We start from the raw sequence: 20,556 nt of genomic DNA, 5'->3' as shown, positions 1-20,556 counted from the left end.
ATAATTTTAACTATGGGCTCCCAGTGGCTGATTTGTATAGCGTTACCATTATCAGGATCACTGAAAATTAAGAATAAAACATAGATGAGGGGCTGACCATGAAGAATGAACAGCCAATCAACTTCCCACGGGATACTGGATCAAAGCGCCATATGAAATAAGAAACAAGGCTGATCCTTTGTTTACCAGTGACTGGAGTTTAGTAGACCTTGAATTTTCAGTTAAATAAATGAAATGAATAGCAGGGTATAGAGGGAATTGTTTGCCAATAAGGAAGTGTGCAATCTTCATGGCAGAGTATTCAGATTCCCAAGTGTCTTCTCTTGGATAATAAAGATGAAAGGACAGATAACTATAGCAAGCTGGGGAATTCTAGGGAAGAGTTGTAGGCAAGCACAATTTTAATGGGATGTAGGTGGATTAAAGTCATACACAATCCAAGTGTCCTTAACAGATGAACAGATAAACAAAATGTGGTAAATACACACAATGGAATATTATCCAGCTATTAAAAGGAATGAAATTCTGATACACGCTACAACATAGATGAATCCTGAAGCCATATGCTAACTAAGCCAGACACATAAAAGGGCAAATATTATGTAATCCCACTGATATGACATAGGCAAATTCATAGAGGCAGAAAGTAGAATAAAGATTACCAGGGGGGAGGGTGAATTGGAAAGTCATTGTTTATATGTAGTTTCTACTAGGTATGATAAAAAAAGTTTTGGAAGTAGGGGTGAGGTTACACTGTGAATGTACTTAATGCCAATGAATTGTATACTTAAAAATGGCTAAAATGGTAACTTTTATGTTATGTATATCTTGCCATGGTTTTAAAAAAAAATAATGGAAAGCACTTGGCAGTGTCTCAACACAGCAAACATGCCATACATAACTGAAACCTGAATAAAATTGTGTCTCCTTTATTTCCTATCATTTTTTTGCCTCTGTAATAGAGCCTGGAATTTTGTTACTGCAGATACATGTTCCTGGGAGAAAAGGAAGAGAAAAAACACAAGGCATTACATGCAGCAAACCCATCTGGGCAGAGAAAGGGTGTGGAGAGAAAACAGAAAAGAATCAAAAGCATAGAAACACAAGAGACTGACCAAAGCAAATGTACATCGACTTTTACAGCCTGGAAACTGCCAGGGGAGAGTAAGAAAATCCTTTCCAATTTCAGCATTCTTGTCATAGTTGCCATTATGTAAGAAGTTTTTAATTGACCTTTGCTTCTTATATATTTTTACATGGCTTTGGTTGATTTGACATTATCCTCTCCTTGCTAGAACATCAACTTTCTCCCCCATTTCTTTTCACTCCTCTCCCTCAACCAGCCTTATCACAAAATGGAGGAAAATTTAATGTATCGATGTTATGCAACTGACACAATTAGAGGCCAGCAATTAGAGAAAGTAGTAGTGAAATTATTGCAAGAAATCTCACAGTTCTGTAGATTTGAAAACTGCCCTCAAGTTGGGCTACCACTCTTATTTTTCATTTGGAGGGCATTTTTGGCATTTGTTTTTTAATTAGATCACTTTAGCTTTACTTTATTGAGCATACTAACAAATAAGATGGAATTAAACTGTAAACATAATATTCAAAATCTGTCTTATGAACCAATCAGAATATCTAATTTAAAAATAGATATATACCAACATAAAAATGTGATAGGCTTGGAAAACATTTTAAGTTGATAAGAAAGTCTCTAATAGACTGGCTCATGTACCTTTCTTTATGTAACAGCTTTGTTGGGGAGAAAGCAGCAATGAAAATCCTTTATATTATAGATAAGAGCTTTGTTATATACTAAGCTTATTTTAGTCCTCAGAGAGGCTGAGCATCTATAAAATGATCACGCTAAGAATGGTTATTTGCTTTCTGTGTGGTATGCTCCCCAGGGTGGACCTGGAGTTCCCAAGTTACTGGGATTATCCACTTTAATAAATAAAGCACTATACTTAGAATGGAAACATTCTATGGAGTAAATTAAGAAGTGCTTCTAGTTAAGTTAATGATCACCATATTATGCTACTATTTAACTTAATCCTTTCTAAATTTCAGACCTCAAGACAAGTGAAAGCCATCTACCAACTGGGAAAGCCAATATTATAATATGTCTAGGAGGGCATATCAGTTTAGTGAGTTTTAATTTGCCTTTAAACACCATTTTCAAATTGTAACCTATGTTATTCAAATTTAAAAATTACATAAAATGTACATAAAGCATTTTTTCTTTATGCCCATATTATCTATTAACTAATATACTATCAAAAATACTTATTCAATTTATGCAGGCTGATTTATTCAACCAAACCATCAGTCACAATTACTAAACACAGGACTCAATTTACTCTACCTACACTTCTAGTTCAATACTAAAATTGGGGGGGGGCTGGTTTTTATTTAAATTTCAGTTAGTTAACAGTTTAACATTTGTTTCAGGTGTTTGATATAGTGATTCAATACTTGCATACAACACGTGGTGCTCATCATAAGTGTACTCCTTCATCCCCATCCCCTATTTCACACATCCCCCCAATCCTGCCTCCCCTCTGGTAACCATCAGTTTGTTCTCTATAGTTAAGTTTGTTTCTTGGTTTGCTACTCTTTTTCCCCTTTCCTCTTTGTCTTGTTTCTTAAATTCCACATATTTTAAAATTATTTTGTTCCTAAAAAAGAGAACATAACCTTAGGTCAAGAAGGCAAATATTAAAATATTAAATATTAAAAAGTCTTGAGAGTATCAAGCATTGAGGAGGATGTGGATCAGTGGGAAGGTTTATGCAATGCTGGTGGGATATAAAATTACTGCAATTAACTCTGAAAAACAATTTGGCATTTTAAAAAATTAAACATTCATATACCTAACACCCAATACAGTTCACTCTTGAACAATGCAGGGTTTTGGGGCACAAACTCCCCCCTCCTGTGTAGTTAAAAATCTACATACAACTTCTGACTCTTCGAAGAGTTTACTAATAGCCGACTACTGACCAGAAGTCATACCAGTAACATAAACAGTCAATTAATACATACCGTTTAAGTTATGTTCCTCTATTTTTATAACAAAGTGTGCTAGAGAAAATATATTCATAGTACTATAGGGTATTTATAAAAAAAAAAAAAATCTAAACATACGTGGACCTGTGCAGTTCAAATCCATATTGTTCAAGGGTCAACTGTTAGTACAACTTATATTCATGGAGCATTGGTTCTCAAAAATGTGGTCCCTAGGGGTGCCTGGGTGGCTCAGTAGGCTAAGCAGCTGTCATCACCTGTCATGGTCCTGGAGTACTGGGATCTAGGATGGAGCCCCAAATCGAGCAGGGGGTAGGAGAGTGGAGCCAGATTCTTCCTCTGCCCTTCCCCCTGCTCATGTTTTCTCTCTTTCTCTCAAATAAATAAAATCTTAAAAAAAAAAAAAAAAAAAAGTGTGGTCCCTATATTGGCAGCATTAGGCTCACCTTGGAAATATGTTAGAAATTCAAATTCCTAGCCCCACCCTAGATCTACTGAATCTGAAGCACTGAGGATGGAGCCCAGCAATGTGTTTTCTCCATTCCTCCAACAGATCCCAATGCATGCTAAAGTTTGCAATGTACTGCCCTAGAAAAATGCTTGCATTTGTGCACCAGGATACCTACACAGGAATATTCATGGCAACACTGTTAATTTAATAGCAAAATATAAAGAAATGAACAACCCAAATGTCCACTGACAGGAGGATGGATAAAATGGGATAGTGCTTGTAATCAATGGACTATTATAAAGCAGCAAAAATAACTAAACTATGTGTAACATTATGGATGTAATCTTAGAAATACTATATTGAATGAAAAATATAAGTTCAAAGATATTACATATGACATCCATTTAGGATATGTCCCAAAGATGACAAATATACAGTTCAGTTATATATAGTTATACAGATCAGTTATATCTATTAAAGATGTATATAACAAATTTAAAAATATATATATAATTAACTATCTAATAACTGAACTATTAAAGACACACAGCAAAGAGAAATACAGCATTCATGAAATTAGCTGACCTCATAGATAAGCAGGGGAATAGGAAAGTGAATAAGCACATTAAGTTTTGGTAATATTTTTTCTTATGTTGTGTGGCAGGTTTAATGATATTTGGTATATTATTTTCCTCTTAAGTATTATGTATATTAATATTCTTTATATGTATCAAATGTATTTTTTAAATGTTTTAAAGTTGAAGAGCCAAGTTCTTATTAATGTTTAGATCTCAATAGGCAAAGGTCACATAGATTTCATCTTTCTTCAACTTAATATAATGGATTCAAATCTGGATACTTTACATCAACAACATTTCTGACCTAATATCAAAGCCAGAAGAAAACAATTATGTCCTGGATAAAGAGTGTAAACATCAGTATAGGAGATCTATCTCACATCCCTTTATGTCTGCAGTGAGCTGGCATGGTTCCTTGTACAAGAGGGTACTCAGTAAGTTCTGGCTGAAAAAATAAGATATAAAAAGGTCTGTGACTTGCACAGCCTATTACTAAATATTCTGAAGTTAAAGCAACTCCTGTTCAAAATATACAGAAATTTTGAGCTGACATTAGTTACTCAGAAGACACTTACAACATTCAGATGTCTGAGTCCTCAATTCAAATTCCTTAATGCTATTTACAGAGAATATTAAAAAGAAAAAAATGGGAATTCTGAGGCATACGGAGAAAGGATGAGAGGATACACTGATCCTTTTGGAGCAACTAAAAAAAACACATTTGAAGATCCCAATTTTTTAGAATTATGGCCTTCAAACAATTTTGATTATGTACCCCATCAGTAAAACATTTTTGGGCATGTGCTCAAACATTTGTATTGTATGTTTATTTACTTATATATAAAGTTTATGCCACGGTCAGAAAAAACATATGATTTCCCAAATGAGGACCTTTATCGACTTTCAATATGCTACTGGCCGGTAAAAATCCCCTAAATATCTTTAAATTTAGGGAAATCATGCCAAATGTAAAATTGATTTTAAACACTGAAAACAAACAAGAAAGGAAAACAAAAACATCTTATTGTCTTCATATACTGGAAAATATTTTTAAACATCTTGCTAATTAGGGTGACCTCATCTCATCATCAGCTTATGTTTCAAAGAACAATATACACTTAGGGAGTGGCTTACAGTTAATAACAGCTATTAAATAGGACTTTAGTCTTCTTAAAATTCAGCACTTTTGGGGGTGCCTGGGTGGTCTAGTCAGTTGAGCATTCAACTCTTGGTTTTGGATCAGGTCATGATCTCAGGATCATGGGACTGAGCCCTAATTCATGCTCTGGCACTCAGTGGGGAGTCTGCTTGAAAGATTCTTTCCCTCTGCCTCTCCCCCCACTTGCACACGTGCAAGAGCGCCCTCACATAAATAGGTAAATCTTAAAAAAAAAAAAACAAAAACAAAAAAAACAAACAAAAAAAACTGACACTTTTGGACTTCTTAGGTCCAGAGATTTTTTTTTCTTTTCCAAATCTCATGGCTTATATTTGGAGAAGTGGTAGCTTTGCCATCTTCTCATTGCTTACTTGTGTTCAGGTAACAGTCTTGAGTCTGCAGCTTTGAAGGAATCTTTTACAGCCACTTGGCATTTTGGTGAAGGTTAATTTAGTTAAAACTGGATAATGCAATCCTAACCCGCACTTGTATGCTTCAGTACATCACAATACACCAACATGAACCAACCGGGGAAGAAGTTTTCACGTATGAATGCACTCCCTTCTCTCAGTAGACTTGAGACCACTTGACATATTCAGTAATGGAAAACATGTGTGTCTTTACGGATTAAAAAATCAAGTTTTCATATGATTATATATTTCCAGGTAAAAATATAAATAAAAAGTGTAATATTTCTTCTTAAACTCCCCTGGCTCCTCTTGCACACCCTCTGTGGTGTACTATCTCACTCTGGCAAGCACGAGCACGCACAGCCCTCTCTACAACTACAACATCAAAGCACGTACTAGTGACACTTAATGTTCATTCAGTATATAGAAAAGTCACGGTAAGCATATGATGTAGTTCCCTGCTGTAACTCTCTGCCTCTCCAAGCCCAGGCTTTAGGGCCCAGTCTGGCAACCACTGAAGCAGCTTTATAGGAGGGAAACTTATTTGAAAAAACAGACACTAATCTTTTAGTTTAGAACAGGAAGCAAAAATAGAAGCTAGGTTAATAAGGAGAGACTGAAAGTGACAGATATTCCAATTGCTGGACGGGAACTCAAACTCTAATAGTAGCGCTCTGTTTCAGCATGTCTTTCTTGAACATTGTGTCACGATCATGCCAATCCTGGCTAACTCTAGTCACGTTATTTACATAAACATGCAAGCTGTTAACGTATTCTGTGCTCTTTTGTCAAATAAGAGTAATTACAGTTTTTTTTTTAATCAGCTGGAGAGAGAGGAAACACTGAGAACTTTGGCAAAGAATATGTTTTCTAATTGAGTAGTAAGGATTATAGTATGATCTGTTTTTAATATTGAATCATACTAGTATTCTTTCTCCAGTCTGGGTCTTTATGATCTTCACAACATAAATATATTTATCTTTATTTACTTGAGATGTGTTTTTTTTTCAATCTTTTGAGACTCCCTTCAAAATATTTTTTAAAAATTTAAAAATTTAAACCCCAAAACCTGATCTGGTCAAAACTAGATAGCTTTAAAATATATATGGTTAAGATTAACATAGCCGATCTTTGAAAGAACAAAATCCAGTGGTTTCAGAGGAGAATTAGAGCTAGTTAAATATTTATGAGAGTCTAAACATCTTGTCTTTCAGAGAGAAACAAAAAGATGCTAGATAAAAAGGTCAACCAAAGGTCTGTTTTTGAGAACATATTAGAATTGTTTGGCTATACTAATTTTTTCTTCCAGTAACAATGTAAGTTTTAGATTATTAGTAGCTAACAGACAAAACAAGTTTAGAAAGTTAATGGTCAGAAATAGTATGAGCCCTGTGAGGTATATTTTGAAGTAATATTTATGAAAACTCAAGAACTTGAATATATGCCAGTTGTTTTTATACATTAAATCTCTAAAATCAGAATTACACAAAAATATAGTCAACAAACTATACGTGGTTCAAATTTTTGGAGCAGATTTATTTAAAATTTCAGAGTAGTTCGAAAGCCACTTTTTATGCTGGGGCACAATTACACTATTTAAAAATGTACTGTTTCCAAAACATGCAAGAAACGAAGTATTATATTCTGGCAAATAATATAGTGAGGTCAATTTACCTTTACCTTAGACTCTAAGGCATAGTTACTTCTAGATGTCATTTAGCCACATCATAAATGTCTGCCTTGAACAGTCAAATTTTCCAAAGAAGCCGAACAAGTTTCATGGGTGGGGCAAGAGGCTTGAGAAGGAACAGGATTCATTTTGGCTTGCTCCAGCCTTGGAAAAAACATTTGGTACCACACCCTCAACAAAGGCCTAACACAGCAACTAGTAATCCAATCAACCCACTTCGGTCCATTGTGACAGTCTTCTAAGGAACTAAATAAAACAAGGCGAAATAAAAAAGTGAGTACGTAAGTTTGGCGGCGGCGGGGCTTGGGGCGCCTATAAGATAAAGAGGTAGGAACCATCAAGCAAATGTCCTTAATTTTCAATCTTCTATTCGCCCTAGGATAGAAGAATATTTGACTTATCCACCGACAGGCAGTTTTATTCTTTCTACCTGATCAACCTTCCGAGTCTGCCTTAGGTGTTAACCACCACTTTCTGGAGCAGACCATTACTCAGCACCAAGGTGGCAACGAGCGCCCTTGTACAGCCAGGGGTGGGGGGCAGCAGGGTCTTCGGGGAGGTGGAAAGAGGAACACCAGCACCAAGCGCTCAGGTGATAGCAGCCCTCCCCTCGCCCTCCGAGTCCTCGGCTTTCCAGGACCCACACCTGGACGAGGGAACGATAAAGCACAAGCTGACCCGCGCTGGCCCCCAAGGCGGCGAGGAAGTCGAAGGGCAGGCTCCGGCCAGGAATCCCGCGGGTTGGAAGGAGGCCGCGGGAACCCGACGTTCACCTCCCGGACGTCCTCGACCCGGGCGCACGCCCACCTCCCAGCCCCTCTCCCCAACTTCAGCCCTCTGCCCTGCCAGCCCGTTCCGCGCTCCGCTGCCCTCTCCCCCCACAGGCGGCCAGCCTCCTACCGACCTCCTTACCTTTCCATTCTTGGGGCTGCCGTTAAGGAACAGGGTCACCCGCCTCATCGCGCTGCCCCCACTGGGTCCTGAGTGAGTCGCCACCCTCCCACCTGGCTCTCCTCCCACCTTTTTCTTCTCCCGCCCTACCCCTCCCTCCACCCACTCGGACTCTCCTCCCTTCGCCACCTTCCTTTTCTTACAGAGACACACTCGCACGCACTCTCGGTCCCACACCCCAGGGTTGGCCGGTCCTCCCTTCCCACCCCGCCCCTGGGCTCCTCAGTCAGCCTGGGACCCTTCCCCCACTTCTCCCAGACTGACTCTAAGCTCCACCAATCAACCGGCAGCACCGGCCAGAACTCAGCCAATTATCGCCCTGCACTGGGTGGGCTCATACTAACCCAGCCCAGGTGGAGGGAGGGAAGAGAGGTTGCAGTCTTGCAGACGGGAAGGGTTATCAGCCAATCAGCACAACCTGGAGCCGAACGGCGGCTCTAGGCGTTACTGAGCAGGCGCAAACCCCCCCCCATACCAGGTAGAGCTCATCTGCATAGGGAGGCGGGGTTGGAAGGAAAGAGGTGGAGCGTTAGCAGGGACCCATACAAGTCAGCGCCTCCGCCCACTCGCTCAAACCACGGACTAAACGGCCGCGGTCCGGACTGGATGATTGGGCAAGAGCCCGCCCGTCGTTCTGCAAGGATTGGTCCAATGATTCTTTTCGAAGTTTGCAGCATCCAATTGCAAAGGGGGGCGGAGCTAAGACGCTAACCGAAGGATTCCTCCGCGAGACTCTCACGGAAAGTAGTCCCCCCTGGATACAGATTAGCAGCCCGTCTCTCTGGTTGGCGCGTCACCCGCAGCTAGTGGTGGCTTCTCTCGAGCTCACCAAGCCACTCCTGGTCCTGGGAGGACTAGGTACAAGCCCGGGAGAGTTCGGGGTGCGCGTGGACACGTGTGGACAGCGGCGGCGTAGAGATTCCTGGAGTAACGCCGACGCCAAGGAGGCGGGGCCGGCGATTTGAATCTGGCGGCGGGCGGCGGGCAGCGGCCGGCGGAGAAGAAGGTGGGGATCGCGGACGGCTGGGTTGGAGTTCCTCGGGCCGGACGAAGCAGCTCCTGGCGGCCGGCTTGGCGGCCGACAGTTGCCTTCTCGAGCGAACCGTCAGCACCTGCACGACACTCAGGCGGTGGAACGTTCCAAATAAACCCAGTGGGAAGAGAGCCCAGCTGGGGGAGTGAGAGGTAGGGCCGGGGCCCTGGTCCTGCAGAGCTGCTTCTGGGCCGTGCTTCTCAAAAGCGTGGTCTCACTTATCCTGCTCCACGGAGATGGTGGTCCTCCTGAGACCTGAGCCGGACCCCCCGCGTGCTTTCTAAAATGCAGGTTTCCTGGAGCCCAGCCAGACCTACTTAATAGAATTTCTGGGAATCCGCAAAGCTGTGTCTGTAACAGGGTACCCAGATGATTCAGGTGTTCTCCAAGGTTGAAAAGCCATGACTTCTAGTGTGAGGTCTGCTTTGTTGCATTCCCCAACAGCAGTTTCCTGCATTTCTCTTTTTTAAAAGCCCTCAAAATACCCTCTTGGCCTCTATTTTCGTGCCTGTATAGATTGTGTATAGATTAGAATTCAGTCTTGAATGAGAATCTTGATCAAATCTTTAATATTGAAAATGGGGTTTCTTTTCTTTCTTTCTTTCTTTCTTTTTTTTTTTTTTTAAGATGGATAGCGACCCCAAAGACAGCGAGCCTCTTGAAACCAAGGAGCCTGCTCTTCGTGATGATGGTATGTAGTGATCTTTTGCCTCCTTGTAAAATGTGAGGTTTAGGTGTTTGTTTTCATAATGATGTTTAGCCCTCACAACATGTTGTCTGTTTCAGAAAATTCCTCTTTCATTTTGGGAAATGGGAATCTTGTAACTCCTCAGAAGCATGAACCTGAAGTGACTCCTAATGGTTGCACACTGGATACTTTCAAGTCACCTTTGGACTTTTCCACAGTAACAGTAGAGCAATTGGGAATTACACCTGAAAGCTTTGTAAAGAACTCTTCAGGTAAAAGAAGTTTATTGCAGTGCTTTTGAAGTTTAAAAATAACTGTAATGCAGTTTTGTGCATCTAATCTACCCTCTCCCATTACTTTGACTCTACAAATGTTCTGTTAGGGAGATTTCTGTGAATATGCACGGTGCAGCTAGCATAGCAGAATATTCGGTTCCCAGAGCAAGCAGCATAACGTTCAACAGTGTGCCCGGTGCCCAAACTGGGAAAGAATACACATGTGAATCACTTTTTGACCTGACTCCTCTAATTAGTAATAAATTTTATGCTTACAATATGGCAAAAATAAGAGAAAGTTGAGCTATTAGGAAAGATTGGGTATGCCTCTTTCAAAATCACAAGCAAAGTTGACTCGGACGAATCTGCAAGGAGTAGAAATGAAATTCATCTGTGAAGTCTGATTTAGCTAAGAGAGGAAATAAATGTGAAACTGGGATTAGATTGGAGAAGAGTATTTAGAAATAGAAGGTGAAGGAAGGCTGAAAAGTCAGAGGGCACTAGGCTGAATAATGCATGTTGTAGACAAGACCACAGTGATGTGCCATTCTGTGTTCCATTCTCAAGAACATTATCCATAAGCCTTTAAAAAAAAACTGGATTCATTTTGTGCTCTTCAGCATGTGGCCGGAATGCAGCGTAGTGTGTGGAAGGTGGATTGGTTTCTCAGAGAAACAGGATTTTGAAGAATTGAGAACATGGGAGTACACGTGCCAAAGTGGAGAGAGCTTTCTTTTCAGTTCTTGGGGATAAGACAGACTAATTCCGAAAAAAGAGAAGTTATTAGTCCAAAGCTAGACATTACCCATTCCTGTGTGCAGGAAATATAAAACAAAAATGAGAACTATTAAAATATGTGTTCATGTGCTCATTCCACAACTCTCTGATCAATGTTTTCTATGTGCCAGGCACTTCCAGAAGCATGGAATAAATCAATAAATAAAGATCCCTATCCATCTGATGATGTGTGAATAACTTCCTCTATAATTCTCTGTTTAGATTTCCATAATAGGTGCTTCTCATGTTCTCTTTTAGGCTGGTATATTACAGGGAATTCAGTACATGATTACTCATGATTGCCTTGTTTTGTTCCAATTTAAAAGACAGTTTTCGTTATAGGAAAGTCCTCATCCTACCTTAAAAAATCCAGACGACGTTCTACAATCGGTGCTCGCGGCTCCCCTGAAACAAACCATCTTATTCGTTTCATTGCTCAGCAGCGGAGTTTAAAGAAGGCAGAGAAGTCTCCTTTGACACAGAATTCCCCTTTTCTGGTATGATATTCTTCTAACTTCTGTCATGAATTCTCTTACAAAGCTCTCATACCGTGTTTCTACCTTCTTGTGCATCTCATCTGTTTTTGGAGCTGGGGAGGTAATGTTTTCTCTGTCTTTACGGCGAGTGTTCAGTTTTCACTGATAGTGATGTTGAGTATGGCTATGTTAAGAATCAGGAAATCCTGGATAGAAATGGTTTTCTAGAGGAGCTATTTTATTTTGCAGGGTTTTTTGTTTTGTTTTGTTTTTGCCAGTTGATGTTTTTCTCTACAATGAAGTGAGGTAGTGTTTTTCAACCTTTTTCTTTTAATATTTATTCTTGAAGCATCTTAATTTTTTTTGACTCCTGCATGTTGGCATGTAGGAGTAAGAGTTCCCCCAGGACAAAATATATTTGGGATAACCTGACGAAAAGGAAAAAATTACTTGTCTGCTGATGAGGAAGGATATAGCTATTTTTGCGGATTTTTATAAGAATAATCCATGTTCCTAAAAAGTCAATAGTGTGCAACAGTGTCTATGAAAGACACAGTTAATGCTTCCCCTTTTTGAAGGACAGCTACTTATATTGTCTCTTTTGGTACTGGCCTTCCTATTTTAAAATGTACTTTATTGCCACTTCTTTATTTTTCAGTTTTAGACACTATGCACAAGGCTACATAGTGCAGTGGTTCTCAGAGATTATCTGCCCATCCCGGGGAGCTCTGCGTCCCATTCAAGAGGTCTGTGAGGTTAAAACAGGTTTTTGTAATAGCACCAAGGTGTTTGCCTTTTTCCACTATGTTGTTTGTATTCACAGCACAGAAGCAATGATAGGTAAGACTGAAGGCACCAAGCTATCGTTTTATTCCACACTCCTAAGCCTTCACAGGGAATGATAATGCCAGGTTCATTTACTATCCCTGATGATGATGCAGTGAACATTGTAAATTTTATTCTCCACCCTTGTGTTATGTGTGATTGAAATGGGAAGTATGCTTCAGGCACTTCCAAAGTACATACAGAAGAATGATGGATGTTCTGAAAAAAAAAAATCATGTGTGTAATTGTTTTGAGCTGTAATCTGAACTCTGGCCACTTTTTTTCATGGAGCATCATTTTTACTTGAAAGACTGACAGTCATCATGCTTAGTCAGACTTGGAAATGTGAATAACGTTTTCTCAGAAATGGACAGTGAACCTGCCCCTTCAAGGAAAAATGGAAATGTTTCTTACTGCTTAAAAAACTTGAGTTTTCAGGAGAAAATTAGAATTTGGAAAACTTCTGCTCAGCACCATGAGTTTGAGAACTTCCCACTAGCTAAACTTTCCTGATAAGATGAGTGGAGATATTAATGAATGTGATTTTCTTTAATACTACATAATAAAAGGTGTCAACATTTGGAAGATCTGCAGAAGTAAGTGAACCAATATTTCCCTAATGACCAGTGCATGCAAAATATGCCCTCAAATTGCAAAAGACTCATAGGTTTTAGCCCACAGAATATGAAGGTTCATTGATAGAATTTCATATTTGACATTGCAACTGACTTTTAGGAAATCTTTGGGTTTTATGTTCCACGAAAGGAAGAGTAGCCACAATTCTGGAAAGCCTGTTAAAACACTCTTGATAGCTGTAGTGCATATGAACTAATAACCTATTTTGATTCCCTATCTTTTTCATGGCCTGTTTTTTCATTTTAAGCTCTGTTCTTGTATTAAATAAAGAACATTGTGGCCTGTTAGGGAAATTATATTTTCCTGGATGTTTTCGTCCTCCCCTTGCAGGATCTCTTTGCCTTCAGGTTCCATTTTGCTACCTGATTAGTTCAGACTTTGACTCATGCTCCGATCTTTCTTCAGATATCTAGTGATCCTTGACACTCTGTTCATTTTTAAAAGTGAGACACTTTAAAAACTTGACTGAGAGGTCAGGGTGCATGGTCCAATGGATTTCTGTGTAGACATGGCCACTTTTTCACTGGAGGAACTCCCAAGTATCAGAATCCTGTGGTACTTTTCTTTTGGCAGATCTTTTTTCTCTGAAAGGAATTCCTGGGGTATAAACCTGAACCCCCCGACTCTGGAAATGAAGTGTCGAAAATGCCTGCAAGTCTTTTGATGTGAGCCAAAGGCAGATGCTATATTCTATATTAGAGTCACCATGTTCCACCTTACTTCCCTATGACTCATTTTATAACTGGAAGTTTGTACATTTTGACTCCTTTTACCCATTTTACCGACTCCTGCCTTTGGCAACACTACTCTCTCCTCTGTAACTATGAACTCCTTTTTTTCTTTCTTTTTGAACTTTGAGCTTCCACATGTAAGTGTGACATTGCAGTATTTGTCTTTCTTTGACTTATTTTTGTTAGTGTAATACCCTGAGGGTTTGTCCATCCATGTTGTCACAAATGGCAAGATTTCCTTCTTTTTTTCTGACTGAAAAATATGCTATTGGGTATACACCGTATCTTCTTTACCCATCCATTCACTGATGGGCACTTATTCAGTGATGGGCACTTAGGTTGTTTTCGTATCTTGGCTATTGCAAATAATAGTGGAGTGAACATGGGGGTAGATACTTCCTTTCAAGTTAGTGTTTTCATTTTCATTGGGTAAATACTCAAGTAGAATTACTGAATCTTAAGGTCATTTTACTTTTATTTATTTATTTATTTATTTATTTTAAGGATTTTTATTTATTTGACAGACAGAGATCCCAAGTAGGCAGAGAGGCAGGCAGAGAGAGAGGGAGAGGAGGAAGCAGGCTCCCTGCTGAGCTCAATCCCAGGACCCTGGGATCATGACCTGAGCTGAAAGCAGAGGCTTTAACCCACTGAGCCACCCAGGCGCCCCTACTTTTACTTTTTTTTGAGAGACCTCCATACTGTTTTCCATAGTGGCTGCACTAATTCACATTCCCAGCAACAGTGCACAGGGGTTTCCTTCATATCCTTGCCAACACTTATGGCTTATTTTTTTAATAGCCATTCTGATAGATGGGAGGTGATATCTCATTGGGTTTTGGTTTGCGTTTCCCTGATGATGAGTGATGTTGAGCATCTTTTCACATGTCTGTTAACCATCTGTGTCTTTGGAAAAATGTCTGTTCTGATCTGCCAATTTTTAAATTGGATTGCTTGCTTTTTTTGCTATTGAGTTACATGAGTTTTGTTTTTTGTTTTTTGTTTTTTTTTTGTGTGTGTGTGTAAGATTTTGTTTATTCGCTTGACGGCACAAGCGGGGGAGCAGCAGGCAGAGGGAGAGGGAGAAGCATTCTCCCTGCTGAGCAAGGAACCCGATGGGGGGCTGGATCCTGGGACCTGGGGTCATGACCTGAGCCCGAAGGCAGATGCCCAATCAACTGAGCCACCCAAGTGCCCCAAATTACAGGAGTTCTTTGTATATTATATCAACCCTTTTATCAGATATGTTATTTGCACATACTTTCTTCCATCCAGTAGGTTGCCTTTTTGTTTTGTTGATGGTTTCCTTTGCTGTGCAGAAGCTTTTTAGTTTGATATAGTAAATAACATTTATTTTCACTTTTGTTGCCTTTGCTTTTGGTGTTAAAACCTAAAACCCTTGCCAAGACTGGTGTCAAGAGCTCACCACCTATTTTTATGATTTCATGTCTTTCAAATCCTTCATCAGTTTGAGTTAGTTGTTGTGTAGGTGTAAAACTGTGGTTTAGTTTCATGGCTTTGAATGTGGCTGTCCAGTTTTCTGCGTGACATTTTTGAAGAGACTGTCCTTTCCCCATTGGATGTTCTTGGCTCTTGGTAAATATCACTGGAATTTTGTTGGTAATTGCATTGAATCTGTAGATTGCTTTGAACAGTACGACATTTTAATGATACTCTTCCAATCCGTGGGCACAGAGTATCTGTCCATATATTTACATCTTCAGTTTCTTTCATCAGTTTCTTATGGTTTTCCTTGCATAGGTCTTTTACTTCCTTGGTTAAATTTATTTCTAGCTGTTTAATTCTTTTTTTTTTTTTTTTAGATTTTATTTATTTATTTGACAGACAGAGATCACAAGTAGTAGGCAGAGAGGCAGAGAGAGAGAGAGGAGGAAGCAGGCTCCCCATGGAGCAGAGAGCCCGACTCGGGGCCCGATCCCAGGCCCCTGGGATCATGACCTGAGCCGAAGGCAGAGGCTTTCAACCCTCTGAGCCACCCAGGTGCCCCTGTTTAATTCTTTTTGATGTAATTGTTTTTTTTTTTTTTTATTTTGGTTTCCACTAGTTCATTAGTAGTGTATGGAAACACAACAGACTTTTCTATGATGGTTTTGTATCCTGCAACTTTACTGAAATCATTTATTCTAATGGTTTTTTTTTTTAAGATTTTATTTATTTATTTAACAGAGAGAGATCACAAGTAGGCAGAGCAGCAGGCAGAGAGAGAGAGAGAGAGAGGGAAACAGGCTCCCCGCTGAGCAGAGAGCCCGATGTGGGGCTGCATCCCAGGACCCTGAGATCATGACCTGAGCTGAAGGCAGAGGCTTAACCCACTGAGCCACCCAGGCGCCTCTATTCTAATGGTTTTTTAGTGGAGTCTTTAGTTTTCTATATTTAATATGGCATCTGCAAATTGTGACAGTTTTTCCTGTTTGTTTCCAATTTGGATGCCTTTTATTTCTTGTCTAATTGCTACTACTTAATCTTTCAGTATAAAGACATTAACTATTAACTTCCCACTGTGGATGGTAGAGAATTAACCCTTCTCTCTTCCTTACGCTTTCTATCATACATACACATGTGTACTTCCCATTCTCCACAACTTCCTAATAGTTGGGTTACATAAGTATTCAGGTGTTTATATTACTGTGACCACAGAGGTCATATTGAGCTCATTTTTCTTCTACAATTATGTTATCCTCCTTTTCTTTTGGTTCATTTTCCATTAGTACAAACAAATCTTAGTATCTCTTTAACTCCTCCTAGACCTCTAGGCATCCCATTTCCATGCCTCTTCATCACAGCAAAACTTGGTGAGCGTATTGTCTGTCTGTCTTGCCCCACTTCCCTTTTCCCATCCTCTCTGCGGCTGCTAGCCACGCCAGCTGGGCTTTTGTTTCTACCACTCTGTCAACAAGACTCTTGTCATCATTGATCCCTGGCCAAGACAAAGATTAAATCTAAGCATGCATCTTAGCCTTTCCTCAGCTTTTGAAGTGTTCGACCACTCCCTCCTTTACACACCTTCTGCACTTGGTTTATAGGATTCCATACTGACCTAATTTTCCTTCTGTGTCATAGGTCATTCCCTCTGTGTTTCATGTGCTAATTCCACCCCTGCTTCCAGTTTTTCCTTAGAAATGCTTGAGTGCCCTAGGGCTCCCCTCTGTCCCCTTTTGTTTGCTTTCCTTAGGCAACCTAATCCCTTCCCATGGCTTCCATCATCAGCTGTAGACTGACTGCAAAATGTCTGACTTTGGCCCAGAGCTTCCTAGAACAGTAGACTGTGTTAGATATCCAGTTGCCTATTCAACATCTTCACTTGGGTGTTTTTATAAGCATTTGGCCACACCCAAACTGTACATTTCTTCTCCCCACCAGCTTCTCCAGCCCGCTTCCCAGTCATAGGGCATGGCACCATCATCCAGTTGTTCAGGCCAACTACCTATTAATGTTCCTTGGTTTCTTTATTCCACATCCAGCACATCACTACCTATCAGAACCCTTTCTGTAAGTCCTCATGTCCCACAGCTCCACTGCGACAACCCTCCTATGTTTCCTGCCTAGATTACCAAATGCACTTCCTAACTGCTCTCCTCAATTCCCTCCTTCCCTAATCCACCCAGATCCCACAGAGCAGTCAGAGAGAGACTAAATCAGATCATTCCTTCTGCTGCTTAAAACCTACCACTGGCTTTCTGTTATGCCTTGAATTAAACCCAGACCCCTTCTTTGAAGCTTGCATCGCCTTTCCTGATCTGAGCCTTGCCCACCATTAGCCTCATATCCCCATCTCCTTCCGTTTCCTGGGCATGATGCGGGTTTTTTTCCCGGCTGCATCCTGTTTTTTTCATCCAAGCTTTTGTTACTACAGAATGCCTTTCTCCTCCACTGCCACTTTCTCACTGTTATTTATTTTTTTAATTTTTTATAATTTAATTTAACTTAATTTTTTTGCAGTGATCCATAATTCGTGGTTTCCTCACTGTTTTGGTTCCAGCTTTTTTTTTGTTTTGTTTTCGATAGGATGCTCTTCTGACTCAAGCCAGAGCAGCACTTTTTCTTCATCACGTTCCTTTTTCATCTTCTCACTAGCACTTCCTGTACCTGAAACTACATTAACATGTTTTCAGAATTTCTGTCCAAAGTGTGATTTCCCCCCCACTCTATGTCCTGAGCCCTTGGAACAATATCTGGTACGTGGAAGGAATGTTGTTGACTAACAAAGGTCCTAAGACAAAAGAATAAAGCAATGCATTTTGAATGTTTCGTTTCCCTTATATATTCCCGTTCTCCATCAGGAAATAGAGAAAAACAGTTCTAACTAGGGACCTTGCATTTGTGTTAGGCAGCATTTCAGTGCTTTAAATTCCTAGGACATTAAACCTATCCCTACCGTGTTCAAATGGGAGTACCCAAAAGAAGCCCATTGGAGGTAAATTGTATGACTTTGGGATAACCTGTTTCTTTTCTCCATATCTCATAGAGAAGAGTTGGCCACCAGCTTTTTATGAATGTTGTGTGTTATGTCATAAAGGTTGACATCATCAACCATATTTGGATTTAAAATATTCTGTTATTATGTAACAGTTCGCTTTGTGAATGTATTTAATTGGGAATAGAATCAAGTGTGTGAACAGATCCACCATCAAACATGGCTTCAAACTTTTAACTGATTTTCCTCCAGATGATATCATAAAGGGAGGTAATTTTTTACTTTTATCTATTGGTGTAATTTTTAAATTGTTATTAGCTCCAAATTAGTGGAAATATTAGATTAAATAGTAATGGGGGGGAACTGGATAAAGAACTTAATAATTTATGGGTAACAGAACTCTTTAATTTTATGTTACTTGCATGTATCTGGCACTTCTCTCCCTGCCAGTGTCAATGAAATTGATGACTCCTTGGCTAAAACCCTGTTAGAGTTTCCAGAGCGCTCTTGTGCTTAAACCATCTATTTGGCTTTGTAGTTTTAGCATACGACAGCTTTTGGTGCTGAGGAAGTAAGGTCCTATGAAATCAGGAAAATTTAGCTGGGGAGAGGGTAAGTGTGAAGGTGGGTCTCTGAACTGCTCCGGGAACATCTGCGTCTTGTCCTGGCCTCCTGGGGAGGGTGTGTGTATGGACAGAAATAGGCAGTCAGAATAGCTTGGAATGACCTAGGTATGTTGAGACCCTCATGTGTCATGCAGATGGTTTTCAGTGGATTATTTTATATATATATATTTTTTTTTTTTTTTTTTTAAGCGACTCTGGTGAACCACTTTCCAAAGTGGCAGGTTCTTCTTTCTTACCCTGTCTCTGGATTCAGTGCTTTCCTGTGTTCTCCATGTAATTGCTTACTTAGACTGGCCTCTCAAACATTTTTGTGCTCAACTTCTTTCCCTTTCCTAATCTGATTCGTCGAGACTGTCTCAGGTTGTGAACTCAAAGTTAGGAACTCTGAAAGAGAGACCTTAAGCTCTGTAGGAAGAATCCTTTTAAAGAGTTTTTAGCCCCCAGATAACTGGGGATGTATTTTGCACGGGTGCTTTTTTTAAAACTGTTCCCCACCTACTCCAGATTTCTGTCATGTGTGTGGCTTGACTAATAACAGTATTGAGCCAGGTTGTACGTCTAGACATAACCACACAGCTGTTCTCTGGGCTTGGGTTGAAAACCGAGGGAGGAGCAGAGGAGAAACCAGGGTGATGGCAGCACCCGAAATACTCAAACTGAAAATACGTGATTCAAGGGAGAAGAGGCTCTGCCACACTCATTACCTCTGATCTTCAAAAAGCCTTTATGTATTTAGTCCTGGATACAATGGTTATAGGCCTAGAATAGAGAAGCTGTGTTTGATTTCTTTATAATACCCTCCATGTTTGTATTTTAACAGGGCAGTCCTGTACCCTATCGAAATGTTAATTCTTTAAGGGAGCGAATGTCTGCCTTCCAGTCAGCTTTTCACTGCATAAAGGAGAATGAAATCATGATCGACCATCCTGAATTCTCAGAGGCTGAAGGAGAGTTCAAGACAACAGGCTCGTGTAAGTAAAAAGAATTCAGTCAGTTTGGACTTCTGTGTTTATTCAGAGACGCCTGTGAGGTATAAAAAAGATTTAGTTCCACAGTGTGAAGGCAGTCTTTTCTGAGCAGAGCTGTATTTTTAAATGGAGCCTAACATTTAAAATTTGGGAAATTTCACACAAAAATTTGGATTTCTGGTTTGTCTTGAAAAAACCTGATTTTTCACTCATTCCCGAGCCTATAATTCCACATGGCCACAGTTGAGTTTTGTGTGTTAACATGTCAGAGCTGATTGGCTTGTTTTATCTTTAGAATGAGGGAAATTTGAACATTTAAACCTTGATTTTTGGAAGTTGATTATTAAGCTTGGCAAGCATTTCTATGAATACCAAACAAACACCCAACCCTGTTATAAACAGATATATCTAATCTGACATCTTAATAGCCTGTCCTCTTCTTTACCATAACTTTTAGATTGGTTACTTTTTCCTATCACTTCTGATTTTGCAATCATAAGGCATTTGAAACGCCAGAATTGAACAAAGTCTTGACATTACCATAATCATCATAACCATTCCTCGGTGCTTTGTACGCTGAGGTTCCACGTGATTTTGTTTTGCTTTCTTGAACTATCTTCAGGTACATTTCAACACCTCTTCACACGCAGATCACTGTTACTCAAGTCCCATTCATCTACCTCCCCAGTATGTGACCCCTCTGACGTACTCGTTTGTATTTGTAGTTTGTAACTTACCTATTTTTCATTCCTGACCTGCATTTTAAAATATTTTACTGGCATGATTGCTCTAGTTCTGCAGATGATCAAATTCACTT

At 39.9% G+C, this 20,556-nt stretch overlaps 2 protein-coding genes across 2 annotated transcripts in view; one reads left to right on the top strand and one right to left on the bottom strand.

The window, feature by feature from the left end:
- The window catches only part of LOC111154553 (potassium channel tetramerization domain containing 9), a 40,444-nt gene extending 32,095 nt beyond the window's left edge, over positions 1 to 8,349 (bottom strand). Inside the window, exon 1 of the mRNA XM_022514209.1 lies at positions 8,231 to 8,349. Coding sequence (XP_022369917.1) covers positions 8,231 to 8,278 — 48 coding nt within the window. The 5' untranslated portion in view covers positions 8,279 to 8,349. The remainder of the gene's footprint in view (positions 1 to 8,230) is intronic.
- A 1,071-nt stretch (positions 8,350 to 9,420) lies between these two features.
- LOC111154934 (cell division cycle associated 2) overlaps positions 9,421 to 20,556 on the top strand; it is a 50,487-nt gene continuing 39,351 nt past the window's right edge. Inside the window, exons 1-5 of the mRNA XM_022514896.1 lie at positions 9,421 to 9,454; positions 9,930 to 9,993; positions 10,089 to 10,262; positions 11,385 to 11,539; positions 19,592 to 19,742. Coding sequence (XP_022370604.1) covers positions 9,930 to 9,993; positions 10,089 to 10,262; positions 11,385 to 11,539; positions 19,592 to 19,742 — 544 coding nt within the window. The 5' untranslated portion in view covers positions 9,421 to 9,454. The remainder of the gene's footprint in view (positions 9,455 to 9,929; positions 9,994 to 10,088; positions 10,263 to 11,384; positions 11,540 to 19,591; positions 19,743 to 20,556) is intronic.

This window comes from Enhydra lutris, unplaced genomic scaffold, assembly GCF_002288905.1.
Source record: "Enhydra lutris kenyoni isolate GAN:26980312 unplaced genomic scaffold, ASM228890v2 scaffoldscaffold3, whole genome shotgun sequence".
NCBI lineage: Eukaryota > Metazoa > Chordata > Mammalia > Carnivora > Mustelidae > Enhydra > Enhydra lutris.
The sequence above is the reverse complement of the archived record's forward strand: the minus strand, read 5'-3'. Positions and strand labels throughout refer to the sequence as shown.